Source organism: Drosophila virilis, chromosome 4, assembly GCF_030788295.1.
Source record: "Drosophila virilis strain 15010-1051.87 chromosome 4, Dvir_AGI_RSII-ME, whole genome shotgun sequence".
NCBI classification, from domain to species: Eukaryota; Metazoa; Arthropoda; class Insecta; order Diptera; family Drosophilidae; genus Drosophila; species Drosophila virilis.
Window position 1 is genome coordinate 15,354,749 of NC_091546.1, and position 27,760 is coordinate 15,382,508.

General features: G+C 37.7%; 5 protein-coding genes across 7 annotated transcripts in view; 1 reads left to right on the plus strand and 4 right to left on the minus strand.

Annotated features, from left to right (window-relative positions):
* Window positions 1-259: 259 nt before the first annotated feature.
* LOC6627681 (zinc finger HIT domain-containing protein 1) lies at window positions 260-794 on the minus strand. Its single transcript, XM_002051702.4, has one exon. It carries the CDS (start codon window positions 792-794, stop codon window positions 342-344), a length of 453 nt encoding a protein of 150 aa, XP_002051738.1. The 3' UTR covers window positions 260-341.
* Window positions 795-832: 38 nt separating this feature from the next.
* On the minus strand, window positions 833-1,221 carry Tfb5 (transcription factor B5). Its single transcript, XM_002051701.4, has 2 exons — window positions 1,073-1,221; window positions 833-1,019 (listed from the first exon to the last, which is right to left on the minus strand). Exons 1-2 carry the CDS (start codon window positions 1,105-1,107, stop codon window positions 833-835), a joined length of 222 nt encoding a protein of 73 aa, XP_002051737.1. The 5' UTR covers window positions 1,108-1,221.
* A 231-nt stretch (window positions 1,222-1,452) lies between these two features.
* On the plus strand, window positions 1,453-4,844 carry LOC6627679 (transmembrane protein 87A). 2 transcript variants are annotated; one of them, XM_015172489.3, is made up of 10 exons: window positions 1,453-1,672; window positions 1,731-1,794; window positions 1,894-1,976; window positions 2,044-2,220; window positions 2,758-2,919; window positions 2,984-3,267; window positions 3,338-3,553; window positions 3,613-3,733; window positions 3,801-3,954; window positions 4,014-4,844. In XM_015172489.3, the coding sequence occupies exons 1-10, from the start codon at window positions 1,571-1,573 to the stop codon at window positions 4,244-4,246; spliced, it is 1,596 nt and encodes a 531-aa protein (XP_015027975.2). In that variant the 5' UTR covers window positions 1,453-1,570; the 3' UTR covers window positions 4,247-4,844. The 2 variants fall into 2 exon arrangements, with proteins under 2 accessions (XP_015027975.2, XP_002051736.2); XM_002051700.4 differs by having other exon boundaries at window positions 1,456-1,672; window positions 2,038-2,220.
* Window positions 4,845-5,891: 1,047 nt separating this feature from the next.
* cpb (F-actin-capping protein subunit beta) lies at window positions 5,892-7,493 on the minus strand. 2 transcript variants are annotated; one of them, XM_015172755.3, is made up of 3 exons: window positions 7,432-7,493; window positions 7,244-7,356; window positions 5,892-6,917 (listed from the first exon to the last, which is right to left on the minus strand). In XM_015172755.3, the coding sequence occupies exons 2-3, from the start codon at window positions 7,244-7,246 to the stop codon at window positions 6,090-6,092; spliced, it is 831 nt and encodes a 276-aa protein (XP_015028241.1). In that variant the 5' UTR covers window positions 7,247-7,356; window positions 7,432-7,493; the 3' UTR covers window positions 5,892-6,089. The 2 variants fall into 2 exon arrangements, with proteins under 2 accessions (XP_015028241.1, XP_002051735.1); XM_002051699.4 differs by lacking the exon at window positions 7,432-7,493 and having other exon boundaries at window positions 7,244-7,423.
* chinmo (Chronologically inappropriate morphogenesis) overlaps window positions 7,275-27,760 on the minus strand; it is a 108,019-nt gene continuing 87,533 nt past the window's right edge. The window contains 5 exon segments of the mRNA XM_002051698.4: window positions 7,275-17,902; window positions 17,971-18,118; window positions 18,519-19,384; window positions 19,447-19,664; window positions 25,353-25,975. Coding sequence (XP_002051734.2) covers window positions 16,619-17,902; window positions 17,971-18,118; window positions 18,519-19,384; window positions 19,447-19,664; window positions 25,353-25,470 — 2,634 coding nt within the window. The 5' untranslated portion in view covers window positions 25,471-25,975 and the 3' untranslated portion in view covers window positions 7,275-16,618.

The following is a 27,760-nucleotide window of genomic DNA, read 5'->3' on the forward strand; positions in this document are numbered from 1 at the left end:
GAGATGGACGCGTGTCGAAGCTTTTCAAGTCGCAACACTATTCGATATCACGAAACGCAGCACAACACGCACGAATTTTTGCGATGTTTGCTAATTTATTAGTTTATTATTAATAATAAACTAAATTAAATTGACTTTTCCACGTTAGCACGACTAATTGTCCAACTGCACTCTGAACTTTACGCCATCGATTGAAAGCAGCTAACATATCGATATTCAAATAAGCTTTCGAATATCGATAGTGTTCCATAGATAGCACTTGTTTATAATTTCGTTTTATTGCATGATTACAACACAAAATAGTTTTGGATGGGATGATATGAGTGGCTCTACAACCAAATTCATGCGGTCCACTTCAGACAACGAGTGTCCTGATGTGTACGCAGGCAGCGAACGCGGCAATAACGCGTACCGCACGCGGTGCAGGAATATTGCGAGAAGTTGCCGCAGACGGCACAGAAATGACGCACTGGTTTTTTGGGCGGCGGTGCGGCTGCAGTCTCATAGTTGGGTTTCTGTTTGTCCTCCTCGAGCAGTTGTTGAAAGTTCTTGCGATATTTGGCACGAAAGTATTCGGCGCCCTTGCGCTTCCCCTTCTTCTCTTTGCCACTTTTGATGCTGTCCTGGAACTTGGGTAACTTTTTGGACATGACCAGATCGGCGTGAGGATCATCTTGAAAATTATCTTGCTCCAGCGCCTCCAGAGCTTTGCGTGCGCGGCGCTGTCTTGCCGCTTCATCCAGGACACGTTTCTTCTCCGCATCCTTGATGCGATGCGATTCGCGTCCCGTCATGATTTTGGTTGTAGCAGTTGTTGTGTTTAAAATAATATTTAGGCGTCCTTCTCGTGCAATGGAAAGTTGATGCGATCCATTAACTCATCAACGCGCGCCTGTAGCACCTCAACAATATCCGTGGAGATGAACAGATGATTCTCGTCCAAGTCCTGTATGATAAATTTGCGACCCAACGCCAGCTTCTCATCCAAATGTAGCAAAAATTGTTTCATAGCCGGATCACTGTCGTAGACTTTTGTAGAATTAATGAATAAACGTTTAAATAGTACACTTACCATTCCACAAGCACGCCTTTCATAACATTTACCATGTTTTATGGCAGTAAAAACATTTGAAACGAGCTGCAATACCAAAAAACTTAATGCAAAATTCGAGACTATTCGATAGGCCGATAACGACAACATTGCCATTCACAGCGAACGAGTGCTGTTATGCTATGTTGGTACTGGCAATAATTTTGGCAATTCTGTTGATGCGATTGGAACAGCTGTTCCTTAAATATAGTTAAATTGTCTAAAGTAAATAGTAATTTTAATAATAAGTACAAATAAAAAATGTTACTCGTCTGATTCATATGATTTTTGGTTATAACTATTTAATATTTACATCACCTATTAAATGCTCAGACACCGGCTGCGCCTCGACTGCGCACACACAACAACAATCGATAGGCCGTCAACCGATAACTTCTAGTATTGTTCTAACGCGTAGCCAGAAACATAGAAGAAAATAAATAAATATTTATTTAAGTGGATTCGTGTGACGTATACATAATGTGGAAGCATTTTACAGTCACGTTGGCGCTGCTGGCAGTTTTTGCCACTCTGGCGGCTGGCAAATCAGATCCCGGTATCATTGACGTTGTCATAGAGCAGGTGAAAAGCAAACAATGCAAAGTAAATATGATTTATTCTAAAACGAATCCCCATTTAGGAGGATCTGCAACCGATTGTCGAACAGCGTCCCTTATTGGCCAGCACCAAGATATACATAAAACGTAAGCATCAAAATTGCAACGTGACCAATTCGCAATAACTGAAAACATTCTCTTTCCTACACCCACCCACACCCTACACCCCTCGCACCAACAATCAAGTGGAGTGCTTGTCCGAGGGGGAAATTCCGCTAACCATAAACTTCAAGCTGACTAAACATCGATGTATGTACGAGGGCCGTTTTGTAAGCGAAAATTGTGAAATCATCCACGCAATGCAATTATTAACATATTCTATTTTTCTAGCTGCAGGCGCTGAGCGACAATCCGAATCTCCAGCAAAATGCTAGCTTCAGGCAGCTCATCAAGTCGACAACAACCAATGTGAACTGCACGCATCTCATTGCGCTCACCGATGCCGGTGACGCGGCCACCGAGCTGCAGGCCGAGGATGTCCACCCTCTAAAGCAGACCAAACATCCGCTATCGGTAATTGTCATTTCAGCAAGTCCGAGTGTCTGTGTGAGCGTGTGCGTGACTCAGTTTGAATTTCACGCACAGCAACAACAACAATACCTAACGCAAATACTTAATGTTATCAGGAATTTTACATATCGTACTTTGATTGTGTGCGTTCCATACGGAAGTTAAACTGTGCTGATAATGTTCTAGGGAAACCAAGAACCCGAAAGAATAGTTGTATCTAACTATTTTTATATGTTCATACATATGTTAAGACAAAGAATCTTATCAGCACCTTTCCTAGAAAAGTAGACACGCCTTCCTAGTGCAAAAATATGTAACAATTAGCAGAAAGTACTCTAACCGAAGGAGAGTTAGGACAAATATGTTATGCACTTAGATAGATAGGCAGCTTAAGAAACTAAGCTAACAGTTGGCATAGAGGCAGGCGAATAAGACAGAAGAAAAAAGCCATATAAAGAACTATATCAACTGAAATTGTCATCCTGGTACATCCTTACCGCTTGCAAAACGTATAAAAATAATTATTTTTTGCATTTATAGGCAACTCGCAAACCCATTGCAAGTATTGCTGACGATGGCATCTACCAGGTGGAGCTGACCATTTTAGCCACGACGCCGGCCCAATCCTTTCGCGCAGCGGTGCGCATTGAGTTTCTGGGACCGCATGGCTATATATCAGCCATCGATTGGCCATTCTTGCCGGTAAAACAATTTTCGAGTCTCATCTGTTAAAATATACAATATAAATTGAAATTATCTTTTGCAGTTCTATTTGATAATGTGCGTTGTCTATGTGATTTTTGGCATCATTTGGCTTTTCGTATCCTTCGCACAATGGCGCGATCTGCTGCGCATACAATTCTGGATTGGCGGCGTCATATTGCTGGGCATGCTCGAGAAAGCATTCTTCTATGCGGAATATCAGACAGTCGCCAATACTGGCTTTCCAGTGCAGCACGCCGAGCTCGTGGCGGAATTCGTGTCCTGCGCTAAGCGCACGCTGGCCCGCATGCTGGTCATCATAATGAGCCTGGGCTTTGGCATAGTCAAGTAATATACTGGGCTTAGAACTTAGCTTTAAGCTGCGACTAATCATATTTTATATGCTACCCCTTGCCAGACCGCGTCTGGGACCCATGCTACATCGCGTTGTGGGCATGGGCACTTTGTACTTTATATTGGCCTGTGTGGAGAGCTACTTGCGCATTACCAGGGTGAAGAGCGATCGCAGCGAGCTGCTGTTGGCCACCATTCCCCTGGCTGTACTGGATACAGTCATTTGTTGGTGGATATTTACATCGCTCGTGCAGACCACACGCACGTTGCGTCTGCGCAGGTAAGTACATACATAATATGCACTCACTTTCATTATTATATTAAATTGTGTACTTTCAGAAATATGGTTAAGCTGTCGCTGTACAGACATTTCACCAATACGCTGATATTCGCTGTTATCACTTCCGTTATCTTTATGTTGTTTGCATTGCGTTTGCGTAGAACCGAAAACTGCACACCCGTAAGCTCATGACATTCCAAACTGCCATGGTAGGCATATATAAAACCTATGTATTTTGTTCACCCAGGGCTGGCATGATATCTGGCTAGATACGGGCTTCTGGCATTTTTTGTTCTCTGTGCTGTTGCTGGTTATCATGATACTGTGGAGGCCCACCAACAACAATCAGCGTTATGCGTTTACGCCGCTGCTAGACAACCCGGAGGATGAGGATGATGATGGTAGGCTGCAGGCCAGAGAGCAATACGCTTAAACTAACGCTGTTTGGTATCTATTACAGATGAAGAGGATCAGTTTGTGGCAGATGCGTATGGCGTAAAGAACCGTGGCTTACATCAAAATGGCACAAACCGAACACCGGCGAATTCACGGTCGGCCACCACCACCGAGGAGGATGATTTACGCTGGGTGGAGGAGAATATACCATCAGCAATGGGCGATTCCGCGTTACCGGTGCTCGATTCCGATGAGGAAGTGATCAATACCAAGTTTGAAGTTTCGAAAATGCAATAAGCTGCTTGCCACGTCTGCTGTGTACCTAAGAGACTTTTACATATATGGATATATATTATCTATGTGTTGCACATTTATTTATAGCTACTATTGAACGCACCAATGACAGCCGAAGAGTATTAATTGCTGGACTTCTACTGCTCTTCTACCGGCCATCATGTAGCCCACTTCTCCTAATGCTATCCTCAAATATCACTCGCTTGTTTTCCAACCACGAATCACATTTTCAGTCAGTCAAAAAGTACGTCCTACGAGCATCCCCGTGTAAAATATTGTATCTAAAACAACGTAATCTAATTTTCGGACCCCTAACTAAATAAATCTAACTTATTCGTAATCACTAGTTTAAGTTGTAGATATCTAGAGCGACGAATTACTTGTTAGTATTGAAAACTGAAAACGATTCTTCTGATAATAGTTCTATTATAATTCTCTATATACTTTATCATTCATGCACACACGCACACACACACACACACACACACACACAATGTGTTGCTATCAATACGTGCATCAATGTTGTCGCGTTATTTGTATATAGTTTGATAATACAACAAGGAAAGAGTATTTATAAAGATATATATATATATATATGTGTGTAATAATCATGATAAAAGAAAACATATGAACGAAACGCATAACAGGAAAATATTTCAATTCGATTTACCGATTAAAATGTATTTGTATTCATGGATTTGATATAAGGCCACACATCTAATCTTATTAAAAATGAAAGAAACACATTGTAACTTGTAGCGCAGTTTGCGACTTTTCATAAAAATAAATAAAGCATAGCCATACCAAACCAAAACTTACAAACACTTCTTTTGCTATTTCTATTGCTGGCAGAAATTGAGAATATATGTTTCTGCATAATTGGAGCGGGTGGGTATCGATTGAATCTGACTTGTTGTATACTTAGGATTGGTCGAAATAAATAATTGTATAAGTAAATAGAAAAGGTGCCGCATGCCAATTCAGAAATTCGTATAATAGCTATAGACAGCATTCTCAAATCTGTTGTGGGGTATATAATGTACGTAAACGTCGTTAGACAAAAGTAAACAAATAAGACTAAACACATTTACTTTCTGATATAATGTTGCCATAGGAACCAACGATCGATTAGGTTTTGTTTGTATGTCTTTCGACACCTTCGCTTTTGTTAGGCCATAAATAAGAATTATATTTCTCTGATCGATACGTAATGTGTATTTTTCACATAATACAGAGCGTTTCAGTAAAAGTACATAATGTAAAATTTATGCTTCGAGCTTCTTATTGTTAGAATACACATACATACATTATTTATTTTATTTTATTTTATATATAAACACAATTATTTATTCTCGAACGCAGCAAACGTTTCCAAAGAAAAATGCAAATGCAAACTAATCGAATCGCTTTCAAATGAATCGCGCAAAGCGAAATGCGTATAATTTCGCATCGACTTTCAGATACAAAACATTGTATATGCATTATACAGATACAAAATACTCAAAGTTACTTAAAGATACTGTCTAAAGGGCGGCGGCAGAGCTGGCGCGACATATACGAGTGTGGACTGGAAATTTATGTAAATTGCAACAAGGCGGTTGGAGGAGGGGGTTAGTAGAAATCTGGGCAATCAATTTACATTCATACGTTTTATCTTCTTTCATTTAACAAGTTTTCTATTAATCTTTATGGTTTTTTTTTTTTTTTTTTTTTGTTAACAAATTTAATGCCTAGAAATGCGCATTGTGTTACTTGGTAGTTGGTAATGCTCATAATGAAATTGAATTATGCGGCCAATTCGATTACTGTCCCTATAAACGCGGTTAGCGCCGGTGGCGTCAACAGCTCAGTTCGATTCGGGCTTGACATTGCGCCTCAATATTGCTGCTGCCAGATCCTGTTTCATGGCCGCTTGATCCCGCTGATCGGCCAGGGACTGTGTGCTGCGCAAACCGTTAACGATGTCCTTGGTCTTGCCAAAGTAAATTGCGTTTAGTGTGTTGCGTATTTTGTTTTCCATCTCCTCGACCATTTTGCCAATGTTTGCGATATGCGGCGAGGATTCGCTCACATTGGCATCCTGTTCCGTTTGGCGAGTCAATGAACCGCCCAGATTCATTGTGCCCGAGCCCTGTTTATTTGTCTGCAGCCACAGCATGGCCGTTGAGGTGAGCTTGTAATGTGCGGTGCGCCCCGTAGTTTTCTCCTGCACCTCTACCACATGTATGGAGTCCCAGCAGCCGCGTATCATTTTGCTGCCATCGCCGGCCTTTTTGATGAGTATCACAGCAGCAAAACCATGATCCAGATCCCACAGATAAACGGAGGAGACACCGCCCTCATAGTACATTTCGCGATACTGATCGAATGCATAGTTGGCCTCGATTTCCAGTTTGCGTAAACGTTCCGATGGCATTTGGCCATCCTCCAGCGCTGGGTAATACGAGTTGGACCAGGGCGAGCGATACGAGTCGCCATCACGATTATAATCGCACAGCAGATAGTCCTTGCCGTGCTCCTTATCTTTGGCTATCTTCAGCGGCTGGTCCACGGACGATAACAGATCCTCGCACAGGTCGGGCGCCAAATCAATCAAGTCAATCAGATTCTTCTCAATCTGCTGGGGCGGCAGTCGCCTCATCAGATCCAACGCACAATCCATTTGCATTTCCGACTGTAAGCAACGAAAGTGTTTTAAATATGCTGATTGAACGCCGGATTAAACGTTTCCTCATTCGCTTTGACTCATTTTGCCACACTAGCTGATAAGTGGCCCATCCTCGCCGCCTCGCCCCTTTCCAACCGGCACGCCACGACTACTACCATATATGGGCATCGTTTTAGGTCGCAGGCCAACTAACTACCCGCCCCAATGTTTCAGCTTTCGAATATATTTGTATTGTTTAGCAATATTTCACAATAGGGCGACAGCCAAATAACTTGTTTTTTTTTTGTTCTTCGTTTTGTTCAATTTGTTTTCATATCTTTTGTATTACTCACCATTTTGTTAACTGTGACTGTTTTTTTTCTATTTATTTTGTGTTTGTGCTTGTTGTGTGGTTTTTATTTTGTTATGCGTCCTCAAGTTGTTTCGAATCGTTCTTTAGGAAGTGCTACAAATTGTCATTGGTCAGTTGCATTGAAATTTAACTACAAACAACTAAATTTAACAACAAATTTCCACTTACTCGATTCGTCAGCACGTAACACAATGGCGTCTGACCATTCACAGGTTGCGCACACAAGCAATCAGCTGTTGTGTGTGACCAGCGCTATGCCGATAGTTTATATCGATAAGTGCGTGAGACAGTTCCTATCGATGGCGCGGCTAGTATGTTGTTTGTATCGGCGGGCAGCATTTAAATTCAAAGCGTATTTAAATATGCAAATTAAACAAATGTTATTATTATTATTTTTATATATTTTAGCAACAAGTTTATTGAATTTAGATTTTCCGTTCATATACTTTTTATGTTCAATATCTGCTTCCCCATTTCCATTCTGTGTGAGTTTTTGTTACAATGCGATTTTTTGCTGTAGTTTTTTTCTTTTGTTTTGGTTTTCTTTTGTATAGCTTAGATTTTATATTTTACACAAAAAGTTTATCCATAATCGTAAATTTATAATCCGAATTTTCATTAAAAATATATTTAAGCTGTTTACTTAAATTTCTCGCTTGCACATATTCCAGATATATATAAATCATACGCACGGAGTGAAAATACAGTTTAGTTTCTTTTCCTTGCTTTCCCCTTAGTTTCCTTACACAATTCATTTCCATTTCGATTTTCTTTTCATACATTTATAGTATATAGCCAAATATAAATGTGTGTGTTGTGTGTGTGTGTTTTCTTTTGTTTTGTGTGTGCTTTTCTATTTCTCGCATAAGTTGTTCAATAATCATAAACTTAGTCAATTCTTTATATTTTTTTTTTTAGTTTTTTTAAGAGTTTTTTTTTATATAATTTTAATTAGGTGTATACCTTGACCATATAAATGTAAAATCTCAGACTTTAATTTTTAACTAAAGTGCACTACATACAGAAAGTGTTCAGTGGAATGTGAACTAAATTGAATTTTAGATTTTTAGCAAATGGTAAATGTTTAAGAGTTTATTGTGAAATCAAACCAAAAAAAAAGAGTCTGGAAAATAACTTGCATATATGGTTCACATTATTTTCTAATACCCAAATCATTTTATAAGTAATTATAATTTTTGTTTTTTTTTTTTTTTGGTTTTTCTTATTTTTTTGTTTTAATTAGTTCTTTTGAAGTTTAATATTTCGGCTAGTTAAATATTTATTTAGTTATGCATCGAGCATTCGTAGAAAGAAATCATAAGCTGTTTAAATAAGTATTTCATTTCTCGTTACTTTTACATTTACATTTCACTTTACATTCTTTTCATTCGTATTTCGATCAATCATCAATTATGCAACATTTCCTTATCAACGCATCGACAATCAAATGTAATCACAGTTTTATGTTTTCCTTCTTTATATAAACTCATTTTCATTTAGCTATTTATTTCACTATTTGTCTGTGTGTGTGTGTGTGTATGTGTGTGTGTTGCGTGTGACTGTGTGTTTGTTGTTGTTCTAGTTGTTGTTGTAGTTGTTGTTGTTGTGGTTGTTGTGGTTGTAGTTGTAGCATTGTGTTTGTGGCTTTGGTATTAACAGAACAAATCAAATAGTTGTCAATGAAATAAATAATAAATAATATGCAATTACATAAGTTAGTAAAATATGTATTTGCTAACTTTTGCCATCCGCATCAAAAACTCACCATCCCGCTCTCTCCAGCTCCTAATCGCATGCCTAACTCGGGCCTTGGCCTTATGAACACTCACATATTATCTATCGCTTGGCCTTGCTTTTGTTTTTATTTATTTTTTTTTTTAGTTATTTAGTTGATTAATACTATTACGTATTTAGAAAAAACATTAAGTATATTGCACAACTTTTTGAAAAGAACGTTGACTAGACTGTCTTTGTTTGCTTTTGCTTGGATGTTTTTCTTTGTTTTTTGTTTTTTTTTTTTAAATATTTCATTTAATATTTAATACCTGAGTTGTTCATAATCGTTTTTGCATGATTACAATTTCGCTTCGTTTTTAAAATATTTTTTATTTTATTTTTATTTTTAATACACATCGAAAAAATTGTCGTTTTTTTTTAAGTTTAAATTTTTCCCATTTTTTATTGGTATTAAATGCATGTATACATCGTCGTGAGTCTTGATAATGCCCTGAGTTTGCTCCATACGGATTTTATTTTTATTTTACGCTTTTAATATATATATGTGTTTATATACACGCCATTTAAGTATTTAGAGTACATTTGCTTCAATAATATTTTCAAGTGGACTTTCTTAAAGACTTCTTCTCAATTTTGCACACTTTGCAGTTCAGCGCATTGTTGAAATTTTCTTAGATTTTCTTTTTTTTTTTTGCATGTGTAACTCAAGTTTTGTTGTGAAAAAACAAAAGCTGATAATTTAAATAAAAAATATATATAAAAAAAAAGAGACAAGTTTCCGTTTCGTGTTGTCAACTGAATCGTCCTAATGTCACACCGTTTGCCAAAACTTACATATTCTGCTTAACTCTTATATTTTTTAAATTTAGTTTTTTTTTTGTAATTTTTTTTTTTTGTTTTTTTGCCGAAAAATTTGTACGCATTTTCATAATATATATTTGTTAATTTAAAATTTAACTGCTAAATTTTGTGTTACCTGAAATTTTGTACTTGTCATTGTTCCAAAAGTTTTTGTATGTCTTTTCCTTTTTTGTTTTTCTCTCTTAAATTTTTCGCTTTTTTTCAAATTTTCATTTACTTTTTGTTTTGTTCCTTTAAGTGTGACCTACATTTAAATACAAAAGAAAAAAGAAAAGACTTAAAAAAATAATTTAAAAAAAATAAATTAATTACACACATATATTAAATTTAATTTGTACTCGCTTCGATTTTGTTTTAGACAAATTTACAACAACTTGATTTACACATTCATAGAGAGGAGGTGTTGGGGGGGAGTGTGTCTGTGTGTGTGCGTGTGTGTATTCGAGTACAAACATGGACTTTCTAAGGTTTTAAACTAATATTTAGCCATATTTTTTACACGCTGAACTGAACTGTAAAGTCGCTTAGGCCTAAACATATATTCCATAATTGTTATTTTTATTAACTTTTTGTTTTTCTTTACTTTTCTCTGGTTGTAGTATACGTATTTGCCTTTACATATATATGCATGTATTTTGTACAAACACACACACGTATATATATATATAAGAAATTAAATTCTTGTCCACGTGCTAAAGGAAATGAAGAAATGAAAAATATATAAATTTTGTTGTAACAATTTTGTTAAGGAAAATTTGTTTTAGATATCAATAAAAATTGCCAATTATTCGAATTTTTTTTGTTTGTTTGTTTTTTTTTTTTTTTTTTTTTTTTTTTTTGGTTTTTAACATTTATTTAGTTGCATTAATTTAGAATTTACGTAAATATATATAGTTTGTGTGTGTATATATATATTATAAATTTAGTTTTCGTTTTTTATTTTTTTTTTTCCATTTTTAAACATAAACATTACAAATTAAAAGAAATTGTAAAACAAGCCAATTTGCGTGGTGATTTAAACAAAACTCAAATTGTACAACATAAAAAATAATGTTACAAAATAATATAATATAAAATAAGCATATTTTACATACATTTTACACTTAAAATTAATTTCATTTCGGTTTCATCTTCTTCTTGATACTTTATTTTATAGTTATTTCAAATAACTTAGATAGATTTTTGTTGTGAAAGCAAAAGTAAACACACGAAAGTTCGCATCAATTTTCAATTTAAATTTATATGAACATTTTGTTATTGATTTAAAGTAAAGTATATATAGTATTTTGTTGAGTGTACGCGTTAAATAATGAATGTGAAATAATTGTGTAAGTACAATTGGCTTGTCATTAGCATTTATTCTCAGTGTTTGACGATATTCAACTAAATATTAATAGAAAACAAGTATTAACAAAAATATATAACAAAAATTACATACAACGTTTTCGCACACAACGAACTTAAGTTCTCTTCTTTTTTTGTTTTTGTCAATTGTTAGATTATTTATATATATATATATATGTGTATTTAATTTAACTTTTTGTACCTGTGCACAATTACACATAATTCACGTTTCTATTTTTGCGTGTTTGAAAACTTTGCTTAGAAATTAATTTATACAACGAAAAAATGAGCACAAATTAAGAGAAAATTAAACAATTTTACAGCATTCAAAAATGTATAAACACAAAATTACATAGTTATATATATATATATATGTATCGTACATACACAAGTAGATTTTATTTTGTAATTTTAATGAAATTATTTTTATGTACATTAAAAGTTGTTGCTTTCAATTGTTGTTACTTTTTTTGCTGTTGTTTTCACTTTTAACGCTCTAAATGCAAAATGGCGACATGTGTTGTTGTTTTTTTTTTTTTTTTTTAATTAGTTTATGCATTTTTTGCTGCACTTACGTTTTTACAAAGAAATTATTTTAGGCCGCTTTTTGTCGAAAGTTGGGCCTAAAAAATTTTAATTTTTTATGTTTCGCTCTAAATAAATATTTATGCAAATATCTGGTTGTTTAATTTTTGTTTTTGTTTTTTCAATATATATTTAATGTTCTGCCTTATGTATTTGTTTTTTTTTTCTCGTGTTAAGTTTTACATAAAAATATGTTTTGTTTTTTTTTTACGATTTTTTTGTTTTTTTCTTGTAATTTGTAGCCGAAAGTTTAAGCCTAAAATTGTTTATATGCTTAGTTTTTGCGTTAATGCAAAAATTTCTTTAAGAAAGGTTTTTTTGTTTAAGTTGTAATTTTCTTTTTTACATATTTTGTTTTTATAACCTTTGTGGTTTGCGCTTTGAAATTGAATTTAAATTTTTTTTTGGGCTGTCAACGAAATTTATTTTTGTTATTCCTTTTTTTTTGACAGTTACGCGTAGCTCTACCAAAAGTATACTGTTATTTAGCATTTCTTTGTGAGTGTGTGTGTGTTGAAATTTTAAGTTTTCATAATTTTAATAGCCTTAAAATAATTTCTTTGTATTTTTTTCTCGTGTGTTGTTTACATATTTTTTAGTTAATAAATGTAGAGTTTTGTTTGTTTTTTGTTTTGTTTTTGTTTTTGTTTTGTTTTGCCTCTTTCAGTTGCTTTGCCGAAATTGTATGTATACACATTGTTTTTGCTTAGACACATATACATATTAAAATTTTAGTCATAGTTCTAGTTAGTTAGTATAGCCAAAGATTGTAACTTTACATTAAATGTTCATAATTTTTGTTGTTTGTTATTTGTTGAAATTTCGTGTTAAATTTAGCGCATATTTACAAAAACCTAATGCCAAAAAAAACCTCTGTTTGCCAAAGTTGTTGTTGCGCTTCTTCTTTCTATTTTTTTTTTTAACAAATAAATTTAGTTAAGGTTTTTGTTGTTAAGCCAAAAAATGTGTTGCAAATGAATTTGTTACTCTTTGTTTTTGTAAATATTTCGAAATGAAAAGCCAAAAGTTGTATAGGTGTGTGTCTGTGTGGTGTGTGTGTGTGTGTATGTGTGTGTGTCGAACTATCGATCGATTTACTATGCAGCCTGTGTGTCACCATTTTACAAACAAAACTTAAAGGAAATTTGTTAAGTTTTTGTATTTGTTTTTGTTTTTGATTTGTTTTTCTTTAAATTTAAGATATATTTGCTATATGCGCAGTCTATTGGGGGCCCGTTGAGGTAGTTTCGTTAACTATTGCAGTTCGATATTTTATTGTTGTTTTGTAATTAGTTGCTATTGTTTCTTGTGTGTGCGTGTGTGTGTGTGTTTGTGTGTGTGTTTGTGTGTGTGTTGCAAGTGTCTTTTGCATTGTTGCGTAAGATTAACATCATATTAAAAATAAACTAAAACGAAAATACATAACTAAGAACTAAAGCTGTGTGTTTTTATTTCATTAGCATCTTTAAATTAAACTTTGACGTTTTCCATATACACATATATATATAAATATATATATATATATATATAGTATATATATTGTTTGCAGCTGTTTGCCAAAAACCATAAGGAAAAACAAAGAGGTAGTTTCGATTCTGAGGTATATGAGTTCCTGAGTTTGATTTACATACATATATGCACATATATATATATATGCACAAGTCTAAACATAAAACTAAGTGCTAAAAACAAATACCTAAACATACCGACGACGAGATATAAACTATTTAGTAAATATATTATATTTTCAACATAATATGTGTAATGCAATTTTTTGCGCCTTCTGCCATGTGCCACGCCCCGCAGCTGTGCTGGCGCCACGCCCACCGACGGCAACGTACTTAAAAATAATATGTAATTCAGACTCCAGAGAACGTTGCGCCGGCAGGCGGCAGGCCCACAGTGTGGGCGTGGTCAGGCTTTGAGCGAGGGGGAGGGTGGGGTGGGGTGGTAGGATATGTAAAGCAATCGAAATATATTTTGTGAATTCACATAAACTTTCACTAAAAGACTTGGTAGTATTTGTAATTTTTTAAAAATTAAATTATTGCAATTATTTTTCAATATTTTCTCTTCTCTTTCTTATTGTTTGCTGTTCGATATATGGTTAGGAAAAATCAGGATCGAAGAACTATATAAAACAAAATTAAAAGAAAACAAAAACTTTGCAGCGCCAAACGTGGTTCGGACGCTGCTCATCACAGAACAAACTGGGTTTTTGGGTACATTACGTAAGAACTACAGAAAGAAATGTAACGGTACCGCATGGTCGTTCTATGCGCTTCTCAGAGTCTGTACTTGCGCGGCCTGCGGCATGTGTGTGTGTGTGTGTGTGTGCGTGCGTGTGTCTTGTATTGGATATATATATATATTGTATGTAACTAGATCTTTCATATACTTTAACATTTGGCTATTCCGTTAATTGAATACTATTTGAGTGTTTTGTTTTTGTTGTAGTCAGCTATTGTAGTGTATGAGTGTGTGTATGAGTGTGTGTGTGTGTGTGTGTGTGTGTGTGTGTGTGTGTGTGTGTGTGTGTGTGTGTGTGTGTGTGAGTGCGTGTGTGTGTATCACCCTGTAGTTATATGTAAACAAAAATCTTGCACTATTGTGTCAACTTAAAAAAAAAAAGAAATAAAAGGAAAAACTTAAAGAAAAACTAAGAAAAAATGTACTTGCAAGCAACTTTTGGCGAGCCTATGTGTTCCTACATATGCGCTTAATATATATATATATATATACATACATACATATGTATATATATACATGTAGATCCTAACTTTAGGCATTTAATATGCTTTTACAACTGAGCCTTAAACTCTAAACTGTGTGCGTATGTGTGTGTGTGTGTGTGTGTGTGTATTTTTAACTATATACAGTGCCACGCCCACCTGTTGGCGTAGGCCTTGGCATTTCATATTTGCTTACAACAAGAATTTATCATTGATTTTTTACAGCATTTTAGTTACAAAAATTATATGGAGCCGAAAAAACAGAATTTAGAATTTAAGTTAAATTTTCTTTTTCGCTTATTTGTTTCATTTCGATTTTTTTCTGGTTTTTGGTTGTGAAAAGAAAAAATTGGGTTTTTTTGTTGAAAAATGTTTTCCAAAGGTGTGCCAAAAGTTTTTGATTTTGAATTTTTGTCTTTTGCTGTAATTGTTGTTGTTGTTGTTGTTTGCTTTGTCAAGTTTGTTGCGAACGTTTTTGAGTGGTTTTTGTTGTTGTTGTTGTTGTTGCATTTAACTTTTAACAAGTTTCTCTTATTTATTTTTTGCTAGATTTTTTTTTTACTTTACTTCTTTGATTAAATATATAAGCATTTTGTTAGATTTTTTTTTTTTTTTTTCACTTTGTTTATAAAATTTTACTAATAGTTGTTTAATTTTATATATTTTTTATAGGCACCCAATTTACCAATTGTTTTACTTATTTTGTTGACGTTCAAATAACGTAAATAAACAAAAATCAAATTTCTTATCAAAAGTTACTGCGTGTGTGCGAATTTTGAGTTTGACATAAAGTTTAAAAATTAAATATAAATGCAAAGAACACACAGCGAGGGGGCGTGGGGCGTGGGGCGGGAAAGGCGTGTCAGCCAGCTGGTTTGTTTCTTGCCTTCCGTGTTATAAATTTAATAAAATTATTTACAAAAAACTGGACAAGAAACTGCCAAAGCCGACTGCACAGAATTCAGTTGACTTGTTATAAAAAATTAAATGCTTTTGTATTTAAGTTTAGTTTTTGTTTTGTTTTGTTTTTTTTTTTTTTTTTGTATTTGTTTTATACTATTTAATTATTGCAGGTACTTGTGGTTACGGTTTTTGTTGCTATTGTTGCTTTGTAGTTTGTTGTTTGTAGTTTGTAGTTTGTTGTTGGTTTGTTGTAGTATGCAGCTATTTTGTTGTTTTGATTTGTTGTTAATTATAGTTTAAATTCTGTTTGTCTTTTGTTTACTTTGATTTTAGGCAACTTGCAGCGGTTATTTTAGTGTTATTTTTTTCAAAAAACAAATTGAACATGTTTCAAACAATAATTGTGAATTATATTATACAAAATACATAAACAATTATTATTATTATTATTATTATAGTTATTTTTTTTGTTTTACTTTTCAGCTACGTTTGGCGGCACCAATCAAAAACGTTCAAACTTTTCATTTACTTCTCTTTTTTTTTTGTAAGCATAACTATTTTCTTGCTTTTACTTTCAAGTTTCTTGCTCATGTTTCTTGTTAGTTATTTATTTATTAATTAATTAGCACCCTGAAAACGATTTTTCAGCCGGACTGCAATTTGTTGTATACTCTTTAATAAATTAAAATATTTATGTTTTTGTTTTTTTCTTTTTTGCTAATTTGTTGTGTTGTTTTTGTTGTTGTTGTCAGAAATTAAATTTGTCCATAAAATTCATTATTTAAACATCAAATACTGCAGTTGTGTACCTGTGTGTGTGTGTTTGTGTGTGTGTGTGTGTGTGTGTGCATGCGTGTGTGTTAGTGTGGTGTGGGTTATGTTTAAAGTTAGTTAGATTAGTTTATAGTAAACATTTCGCCCAGTCTGCAAAGGCTGGGACTTGATTTTTGTTTTCTTTTTGTAGGTGGTCTCCGAGGGCAACAACAGTTGCAACAGTAGTCATTATCTTCTTCTTCTTCTTCATGTTCTGATCATCTGATGTTCATGATCTGCGCGTAAACGTTTCTTCTCTATACATCAATCAATCACTCTTTATCAATCACTCAATCAATATTTGCTTGTGGCATTAAATTCTTCGAGGGGTCTTCATTTTTTTTTTTTGTGTGGGGGGGGGGACTTGTGGCGGGTTTTGCTTACTGCTCATTGACATCCACATTGAGCTTGGGCGTCGAGGTCAATGTGGGCGCTTCGTGTGGCAACATCATTTGGCTGGTGGGCGTGGGCGTGCGGTGCAGCTCAGCGGCTGACGGCGGCGGTGGTGTTGCGATATATAGACGCTCATCCCGCTCCCGCTCCCGCTCCTGCTCCTGCTCGTGCTCCCGCTCTTCTTCGCTGTCCGAGAGCGGCTCTATCTTGGGCTCAACCACAACCAGCTCGGACTCCGGCTCCGGCGAACGCAGCGGCTCATCAATGTCCATGGCAGCGGAGGACGCAGTTGCTCGCACTGCCGCCTCGCTGCCGCTAACATCACTAGCCTCCGCATCGCTGCCATCCGTTGTGGTCGTTGTTGTTGTGTTGCCCGTTGTTGTGGTTGTTGCCGTTGTATTGGCCGTGGTGTCCATGGCCTCCGCTGCCTCGGCCTGCTGGCGCTGCTGCTGGTGCTGCTCCTGTTCGGCGGCCATGGCCGCCTTGATTTGCAGCGCCAGCTCCTGGTGCACCTGCTGCTGCTGCTGCACAAAGCTGAGCAGCCCGCTGGCAGCGGCCGCCGCTGCCGCCGCCTCCTCGTCGCCCTCTTCCGTTAATGCGCCCCCACTGGTGGCAGTTTCGCCCCCGCTGCCTGCCACCGCCGCCGCATCGACGCTGGACGCCATCGCGTCCCGCCGCTGCATGCACTTCTCCAATGCCATTTTGAGTGATTTACGTTTACGCTGCTTTGCCGCCTCCTTGTGGGCGCTCATGACTACTGCTGCCGCTGCCGTTGCGGCCGCTTCCTATGGTGAATGATTGGCGGCCGCCGCTGCCGCCGCCGCTGCGGCGACATGGGCCGGCGCAATTGTCGCGCCGGCGGCCAGGCCAATCTCCTGTTTGTGCTCGCGGGCAATGTGCCGGCGCACCGTGTTGTTGCGCGTGAATGTCCGCTCGCAGAAGGGGCAGGGCACACGGATGCCCTGATGCCGCTGCCGGATGTGGGCGCGCAGATTCGTCTCGTAGCCGTAGAGGCGATCGCAGTACAAGCACTTCAGCTTCTTGCCGTCGGCGGTGTTCACGCTGTTCTTGTTGTTCATCTTGGTGGCGTTCCACACGTTCAGCATGTCGGCGGGCGCTATCGAGGCGGCCAAGTTGCCGGAGAGCGAGCCGTCCGCGTTCTTCAGATTCTCCAGCAGCGTGTTCGGTGTGGTCGACGAGGTGTTCGAGTTGGCCGGCGGCGGTGAAAAGTTCGAATTCTCCAGTTTCACACGCAAATCCTCGGCGCCATTCTGCAAATAGGATTTGGGAATCGTTAAAGTCGTGGCAATTTTCGATTAGGTGTGTGTTATCCTCATACATCTGTGGACTCGTCCATCAGTTCGCGTTCGTCGTCGTTAGCCTCATTGGCGCTGCCATTGTTGCGCTCCGATTTGACAATCCGATCCAGGCTGCTGGGCGCATTCCCATTGCCGGCCGTGGTGCTGGGACTGTGGTTCTCATAACGGCTGCAAATCATGTCAAGGATTCAAGTCAATTAGAACTAATCAAACTATGAAGCAATTGCTTCAATAATATAAGAAAATACTGCTAACGCCTAGATGTATGCAACAGCAAATTGTATTCAAGATTCAATAAATTTCTATTAATTTTTTTGAATATTTCACTTCAATGCTCGTCATAGAAACCATTAAGAAAGGCAACAGGGTGAAATTGTTTAACAAATTAAATTCGACGCCTAAATGTATGCAACAAAAACGTGTGGAGCTCGAAATAAAGTTAATTTCCATCCAAAATAAAAGGTATTAAAATAGGAGGTAACACAACAGAAGAATTTATATCATTATGATACGAGGTTGAATAGATTTTGATTTATAGAATTTGTGGGAAATTTGCGTTTGCACTTACCTGGACTGCGGTGAGGCACGTTCCGAGTGCATTGTGTCCGCCTCGGTGGGCGCCGTTGAGGAGGCGCTGGACGAGGGCCGATGGTACGGTGGCTTGTTGATGGGGCTGGGGCACTCCGAGGAGTTCTTGGAGCCATCGCGCAGTACACTGCCGCGAAGCTCCTGTTCGGGATAGGGACTGCGGAGGGCGCGCTTGCGCAGCGGCTCATTGAAGGACATCGGACGGTGGTACATGGGCGGCACGTAGCCGGACATGGCGCCCAGCGCTGAGGAGTTGCTTGCATGCATCAGTGAGTCGCATTCCTGTTTCAGGCTGCCTGTCGAGCCGCCCAAATGCATAGCGGCGCCAGCACCGCTGCCCAAACTGATGGGTCCATTGTTGCCGCCCATGCCGTTGCCACCACTGCCGCCGCCGCCGCCGCCGCTGCTGCTGCTGCCGCCGCCGTTGCCGCCGGCGCCAGAGCTCAATGGTCCAACGCTGCCCGCTGCCGAGCCGCTGATAATGTTGCCGCCGGCGCTGCCGCAGCGATCCAATGCACCAGCACTGGCCGCTAAAGCGCTCAAGCCGCTTGCCGCAACGCTGGCCGCGGCGGCCATGCCGCCGGCAGCTGCCATGCCGCTCAGGGCGCCAGCCAGGCTCAGCCCATTGCCGTTGCCCATGCCGCTGGCTATGGGTCCGCTGTTGCCGCCGCCAACTAAGCCGCCGCCGCCGCCGCCGACAATGCCGGCGCCGCTGCTGCCGCTTAAGCTGTTGCGCATGCTGCGCCGACCGGTGGGTGAGTCGAGCGGCGAGCTGTCGCCGCCCATGTGTTGCTGCTGTGCCTGCTGGGCGGCCAGGCGGCCGGTCTCTGTGGACAGACCTTTGACCTGTGTGCGACAAGGTTATAAAGCTGCCCATATAACTGCCTTCATTTTTGTGTACAACTCACCTGTAGACTCTCGGCGGACTTGAGAAAACTGTTGAGCGCCTCCTGGGAGACGTGCACCTCGCCCTTGTACATGAACTCCAGCAGTGCGGCCATGTTGTCTGGCGTGGTCGCCTCCAATATGATGACGCACTGGCCATTTGTGGGTGTGTTCTCGAACAGATCGGCGAACTTTTTCGAACAGGCAGCCAATATTAATTTGTGTGCTCTAAATACGGCGCCTGAAAGTGCAACAAATAAATGGAAGGGGGAGCGGTTATTTAAGCCATATTAACAATAACAAAATACCGTCAATACAATTTTTTTATTTTGTATTCAAATTTGATTTGATTTCTAGCAATTCCTTATCTAATTTAATGAAAATAAACACGGTAGAAAAATGGCATAGCTCAGACTTAGGCGCATTGCGAATAGAAGAAACTGTGGCATACTTTCCGGCTGTATGTTGTGTGGCTATAAAATGCGGCCAACAGGTGGCGCCGCAAGCGTAAAACGTTTAGAGACCTTGAACTCATAAAAATCATGTCACACACACAAGCACACACACAGTTATCATATACACAAAAGCATAATAAAAGTCGAGCAAGGAAATCATTTCCTTGCTCTTGACTACACACACACACACACACACCCGCACACCCATTTGAACTGAGTTATTATTCATCAACTTCAATGTCTTGGCCGTCGTCTTTGTGTGTGTGTGTGCCTGTGTGCGCATGTGTATGTGTGTGTCTGTGTACCTGCGACCCACAGACCCAGCTGATGCTGCTGCTGCCGTGGCGTATACGCAATATCCACTTTGCCCATCCCTCCCCTCCCTCTCCGCCGGCGACTACACCATCCTGACAATTTAAGTATATTTTTATGTGTTTTCTTGACTCAGTCGCTGCTTGCCCTTTGTTGGGGTAGGGGTATTCACTCTGTGCTTTTCGGTTGTCTCGGGTTGTCGCTGTTACAATTTTTCACGCTTCTCTCTTTTTTTTTTTTTGGCAAGCGTCTGGGTCTTAGGGTAATTCGAAAGGGTGGGTGCGGGCGGCAGGGGGCTGACTTTATGGGGCACTTGTTGGGCTTGTGCCACGCGCAGTACTTAAGCCAAATTGAAACGAGAAGCGAGGCGCGTCTGCGGCTCTCAAGAAAATCTAGAGAGCGGACATATTTACGCCCAAAGAGCGCACATACATAAGCCAAAAGTTTCGACAGTTGGCTGCAAAAATATATACATATATATATATATATATTATACAATACAACGTGTGTGTAAGTCGGCGTGTCTTTAATCTAATCGAAGTGCAGCTGGAGGAATTATTTCGGCGAAAATGTGTGTCAATTTCTGCTCGACTCGCGCTTGATAAGCGTGGCCAATCAGCAAAGAAACTATATATGTATATAAACATATATATATATGTAGAGCTGAAATCAAAGTAAAAGAGGGGTATGGAGAGCGGGAAGAAGAGAAGGAGAGGCCAAATCTGCTTGAACAATGCGCATGTTTCAAAATATGTCTAATCTTAGGCATGATCTATTTGGAATTGCGCGATTGGTATTCGTTATATAACAAATATCAATTTATTTGTATACCTTATATTAAGGTAGTGTATCCGTATCCTTGGCATATCTAGCGCCAGCTTCCTAATAAACATCCAATGCAGATTAGATAAACTTTTACCAAGGTCTGGACATTGCCAATTTATATATATATTTATATACATTTTTTTATATATGTTTTTTCCCATCTTATGTATCATTTATATCTTCTATATATTTATCAAGCTTGAAATATATACTATTTTATGTATAAATATATTTCTCATCTTTATATTTTTATATATGATTTTCCTATATATCTTTATATGCATTTATTTTATATATAATATATTATATAATTTTAAATAATTTGATTTACTTAATACATAAATCTGTAAATGAATTGTGAAAACCTTTAAGCTAGCCTTTTTCCTTGATGCACTTAAAGCCTAAATAGGGAATGCAAGCATAAGAGTTTCTTCCTTATTTTCGTCTATTTCACAACTGAGTACAGGGTATACAAATATATATTTCGCTTGTGTAATCAAAATGCATGCGCAAATAATAAACAACTTTTTTGTTTGTTGTTGTTGATTATAATTTTATTTCGTTTTCGTTTTTTTTCGAATTATTTTTGTATTCCATTTTTTTTTTGCTGATTTTCTAACACTTGATACAACAGAAATTGGGTCACAAGCGGCGCAAAGAAAAACGCAAAAAACTTGTAGGAACCAAAGCACACGCACATTTTTTTTTTATACATTTATACGAATATTTGCTGATAAACAAGAAAATATATAAATATGTGTGTATCAGAATGAAGAAAAACAACAACAAAGCCATACTAATTGCCAGGTCTTGTTTACGTTCTGCCTCGCATATTCTACATATACATCTATTAGACGTTATATATATATTTATATATTGCCTAAGCGCAACAGTTAACCGAAATATGCTTTGATTTGGGGGTTTTTTATTCGGCCGAAACGCATTTAATGCACTTTAAAATTAATTATTACGACCTTCTATTTGTTTCGGAAAACACGCAATCTTATCGTTTCGATGAGTCATTTGTGTGTTTTAATGTGTTGCTCGAATTTTGATCATAAGTGCAAATTGAAACGGCGCCAAAGTTTGTTTTTAATATGGCTGTAAATGGTCAAGGCTTCTATGATGAGATAGCAGCTCCAATGTTGTTAGATATGATTAGCTGGTATTTATTCACATTACCAGTTGATAAGTTGCACATTTAAAGAACGCCATTAAGTTGTATAAGCTTTAAGCTGCAACCTGATAAAATAATCTAAAAGCTGTTTTTTAATGCGCTTGCACAGCTTGAGAAGCTTTCAGACCTAGCTTTGTTCACAACCGTTAGATAAGCCTTAACTGGAGCTAAATTTAAAAGCGTAAAAGCTTTGCTTTCATGTGCTTGCAAAGCTTTAAAAGCCTTCAAGCCTAGCCTAGATTGGATTAAGGGAGAAGCGAAGTTTTCTTTAAATCGTCTAAAAACTTCGTTTTTATGTGCTAGCTAAGTTTAAGTGAGAGATATACAATGAAGCATTCTGTCTATGATAAATTTAACGTAAAATTGATAAAACTTCTCTGCAAAAAGATGCCCACGATTAATGGAGATTCCCGAGAGCTAAGCCCGTGACATGCCCGAATCCATTAGTACACTTAATACCTAGTACTTGTTAACGGCTGTGTGTTGCCTAACGGTAAAAATCAACCCCCAAAAAAAAACTGATGAAATGGCCCTAGGCCAAGCAAATGTTCATTTCGTAAAAATGCTCATTTCTCAAGTGCTGAAAATGCCCGAAACGAAACGAATGCAGCCCCAGCTACAGATCCAAAAAAAAACAAGATATAAAAAAGGAGAACTGAAAAACAGCTCAAAAACCAAAGCAAAATACATATGAATATTAAAAAACAATCGAAAACATACGCTATTTGCTTTTGTTCGAAGGGCTAGCAAATATTTAATGCTTCATTTCAAAAAGTACCAAGAAAAAAAGAAGCAGGAAACCTGACCAAAAGTTAGAAATGGGAAATCAAACATGAATATGAATATGAATACGAGTATGTGATATTTTAAAGCGCAAAATATTAAAAACCACAATTAAAAGCAGCCAAAACAAAGCAAGAACGAAAAGTAAAAAAAAAAAAACAAAATTGGGGTTTATTTTTTTTGGGGAAGCATTTCAAAATTTTAATCAAAAGTAGTAGCACTTCGATTGATATGGATGACAACGACTGCAGCTAGGCGAGGGTTTTTTTTTGGGCATTTCTGTTATTTGTATTGTTTTTTTTTCTGGTTTTTGGCTAGCCAGGATTTGTGTGGATACCCCTGACACGGGCTGGCAGTCCGCCGGCCGGGCGTATGGCAACAGACTGAGCCGCACTCCTAGAAGGTATTATACATAGCATATAGAAATCCACAATCGACAAAAAAATAAAAATATGCACGAGTACGTCAACAAACAGACATGTGAAGCGTACAACTGGCGGCTGCTGTAAATACGCGGCGAACATGTTTATTCGACGCGGGCGGACGCGGCGTATGCGCAATTCTTATTTATTTATTTTCAATTTAAAGCGCCGGCACTTTAAACATAGGTTTTTTGGAGCGACAGCGAAAGGCGCACATTAAAATATTTATTTCGAGATGCTGGCACACACACACACACGCGCGCGTATTTAAAGGCCAAATCAGAAGCCCGCGAAGGGTCCCAAATGAGCTGGCACAGCATCAAAAGCCACCCAACAAAATCACTGACCTCACACAATAAGCGGCGGCATTTCTCTGGCCTAAAGACTAAAGACACACAGGCCTAAATAAAAGCCAAATATATACATACATAATATATATATATATATATATATATATATATATATATATATATATATATATATTGTACCTATATAACTGCGCTAAATGCCCATGCGCTCGCCCACATTTATATTCACTTAATAAGCCGCCATAAAACTGTAGTAAAATGCTGTAAATGAAATAGTAACACACACACATGCAGACACACGCAGACACACACAGACACACACACGCACAGCTCAGCAGACAGCGAGACGGCTCATAAAAAGGAGCCGCGTCTTTGGGTACCCGGAAAAATCAATGTCTGTCTCTTTTGGGCGCTTGCAAAATTTGCAGGTCGCCTTTTGGCTTTTATATGCCACTTTTTCGGCGGCTTATAAGCCAAACGGAACGAAAATGAAGCCAAAAACAAAGGAGGCAAAAAAAGCTCAATTTATATGCCCCCGTCTCATTGTCTGTTTATCTTTTTGTCTGTCCTTCCGTCTCTTTTTCTTATTAACACACCAAGTCGAGTTATTGATTGTAAGCCCAAGTTGAGTGCGTGTCATTTAAGTCCAAAAATAGACCGAGTACTTCTGTGTGTGCCTAGCTTTACAGGGCATCATTTGACTGTCATTCACAAAATTACAGGGCATCTCTAGCTTATCATCTGAAAATTATTGCATATATTCAACAATATGCAACTTCCTGCCAAGTTCTGGTTTTCGATTTCGCTAACATTTATTATAAAGATTTATAGCATATTTCTAGGACCTAAGTTTGACCTAAAAAATGCTACCATGTTCCGATTTTTAATTTCGACAAAATTTCTGTACACGTTTTTGCCTATCATTGTGTAATATTTTAGCTCTTTATTTGAACCGAAAAAAAATCGTTCTTATTTCACTAAAATTTTTGGCAAAAATGTTAATCAATATACAAATTCATAAAACATAAACAAGCAAATAAAGCGTGTCAGTTCATTATTTGAGCCGAAAAACTACGCATTTGTCCGATTTTAAGCAGCTCCAAAAATAATTTATATCATGCTTCTGGTATTTTGGGTCAAATTCCCTTGCCTATCATTAACAAGTTTAAATTTCTCACCATGTTCTGCTTTTCGAATTCTCCTGAATTTCTCATCAAACCATTTAGCATAGCTTTAGGCTTCTTTTTTAATGAAGCATGAACAATACATTTTAAAAGGACTTTTTACCTATGTTTATGCTTAAAAGTATGCAATATTTTATTTTTTAAATTAATTTATTTCTATTAAGATATATGTATATAAAAATTGTAAAAACTTTGAAGTTTGATATTTAATGAACTTTTAATTCAATGGCTCAAGTTAATGGATTTCGATCCTTGAATAGTTATCATATCCAAAAGTTCTAATTAATTTTATTTCTAAGCAAATATAGTTAATTTAAATTTATTAATCGCTTTGCTGCAGTTCACATTGCATTTGGTGTCAAAATTCAAACTAATAGGCAAACATATTTTCAATCTTAATGCATTCGCAATTGTTCTTAAAAATATATATATATATATATTTATCAGAGATATTTGCACTCACCATCGCAGGATAATGTGACATCGGCCAACAGATCCGATTTGAATAGATTGGAGAAGGTAATAGCCAAATTGGACGAGTAACTGTTCCATTTGAGGCAGAACTGCTGTTGTGGATCCATTTTGTTAGTTGTACTTGTTGTGTTCCTTTGGTTGACTCGCTCGTATGTGGCTTAAGGGATCGGGCCAAGGCCAATGGAAGCTGTCCACAATATGCGGACCGTTCGGTTTGTTATTATTATGTGTGTTCTTCGATTGTTTGTTATTAATTTTAACGTTGTTTTCAATGTTGCCAAAATGGAATTTCGTCGAATTAATTAGCCGGCTTTGCATAAAAGCAATTTGGCCGCTATTAATTCTTAGCCAAAGGGAATTTTGCAATTGTTTGTTGCGTTTGTAAAGCGTGAACGACTTTGGATGCCAACGCATAAAATTATTTATTTATATTGAATTATTCAATTATATCTGGTTTCGATTAATATTATTTAGTTGCAACGTTGCCTTTTATTATTTATTTATTTACCTTTATTTTTGTTTTTATTTATATTTATATTTATTTATTTATTTTTATTTATTTTGTGAGAGAGCAGTTGATTTTCAGGACGCGCACTCCGAACACGACAAATGCTGCAACGAGAATGACGAGAAAAATTGTTTGGATTGTGATTAGTTAAGATGAATGCGTTGTTGACATAACATAACACACAAGAAGACAAATTCAGTGCCTGCTTTGCTTTGCTTTGCACTTTCTCAGCTTCAGTTCCGAATGTAAAATGCAACAACAACAACAGCTCTTGTATAAGATATAAAGCTCGCAAGCAACAAAAGCTCGCTCTCCCTCTCTCTCTCTCTCTCTCTTTCTGTCTCTATCTAGCCTCTGTGAGCTTCGTTAAGTTCTGAGAAAAAAGTTGTGTGGGAGCCTCAAATTTCCTCAAGTTATGGCAAAATCGAACGCAATGCATTTGTATGGGTAATTCTATATTGATAGCGACTGCGGCTGCGACTGCGACTGCGACTGCAGCATTTCCGTTGTTGGCCCAAAGAGAACGGGCAGCAGCCCAATTTATTAGAAATTAATCGAGCATTTAGTATGTGTGTGAGTATGGGTGTGTGTGTGGAGAGGCCAAAAGATATACGATTTAATTCCTGGAATTAGGCGCTCGCTCAAAAATGCCGCCGTTCAAGATGCAACCAAAACTTTTAACTTCTTTTTATTTAGTTTTCTTTTTTAGCTTTTTGCGACTTTTATATGCGTCTACGCTGTGGCCCGTGTCTACGGTTTCCCCTGCCTTTGCGTGCTTAGCCTTGGACGCGCTGCCCAATTCCCAATTCCTGGAAACTGCAGGTGACGGACACGGCAGCGACTGCGACTGCGACTGCGGCTGCGGCTGCGCGTTGCATGGGATGCGCTTTTTTTCCTCGAATTTGTTTAATCGTTAGAAAAATGCGAGCGCGTTTTTTACTTTTTTTTTCTCGTTCGAATACCCTGTAGCTATTGCAAATGAATAAAAGGGTATCATTCCTCAAGCCATAAATGATATACATGCATACGTATGTGTGTGCTCTTGATCAGAGATCCTTAAGAGTTTGATCGTTTTCTCATCAATTATATCACTTGATATCGATAAATATCTATCTGCACTATATAGATACATTTGGATCCCCTTTTAAGTTTCATAATAATCGGACCTCGAGCACCAAAGTTAGCACAGCGTGGAACTAAAAGAACAGGAAGCATGGCAGCTTTGTCAACGATAGTACAGAGTACCACATAGCCGGGCACTCCCGACTAGAGCACTCTTTACTTATTTTCGTATAACTTGCCTTGTGTACCTCGGCCTGCACACAGGCTCAGCCTCGGCCCCGCCTTCGCCTCGTCCTTCTGGTGCGCTGTTATGTGGAACCAGAACCTTCGCCTTCGGCCCGCGGGCCATGCGGTATAAAAATCAACGGTTTCGCTTGCTACGCTGAATGGTTGGCCCCAAAAACATATCGGTAAAAAGCTATTAACAAATTCCTGTGAAGTTTGCAGTTGTGCTTCGCCTTTTTTTCAGGTTTGCTCAACTGAAGTAGCAGCAGCAGCAGAGGGAATTTTTGATCGAAGGGGAGCGGATATTTAGTGTGCATGTGAGTTTGTCTGTGTGTGGAGTCTTTTTGGCTATAACAGTAATTGGCTAGTGACTGGAAGTAGTTAGTGAATAAAAGCCATTTCAGCTATTGGGCGAGGTGTGAGAGGAGAGTGTTGAGAGTTTACCTATGTTGGGTAAGTTATGATATAGATCATGAATATACACCTATATGTATATGTATATAATTGAATTTCAATACTTTGTTTCAGTTCAATTCTTCAAAAGGTTAGCCGGATATCTTACATTAACACTGTGCTGTTAACAGAGCTAGTTCTTAACATTT

Coding starts and splice junctions, on each gene's coding strand:
- LOC6627681 (XM_002051702.4), bottom strand. CDS start 794: ATGACGGGACGCGAATCGCATCGCATCAAGGATGCGGAGAAGAAACGT.
- Tfb5 (XM_002051701.4), bottom strand. CDS start 1,107: ATGGTAAATGTTATGAAAGGCGTGCTTGTGGAATG. Junction 1,020..1,072: donor AAAGGCGTGCTTGTGGAATG/GTAAGTGTACTA, acceptor AGTCTACGACAG/TGATCCGGCTATGAAACAAT.
- LOC6627679 (XM_002051700.4), top strand. CDS start 1,571: ATGTGGAAGCATTTTACAGTCACGTTGGCGCTGCTGGCAGTTTTTGCC. Junction 3,734..3,800: donor GAACCGAAAACTGCACACCC/GTAAGCTCATGA, acceptor TTGTTCACCCAG/GGCTGGCATGATATCTGGCT. Junction 3,955..4,013: donor GGAGGATGAGGATGATGATG/GTAGGCTGCAGG, acceptor TATCTATTACAG/ATGAAGAGGATCAGTTTGTG.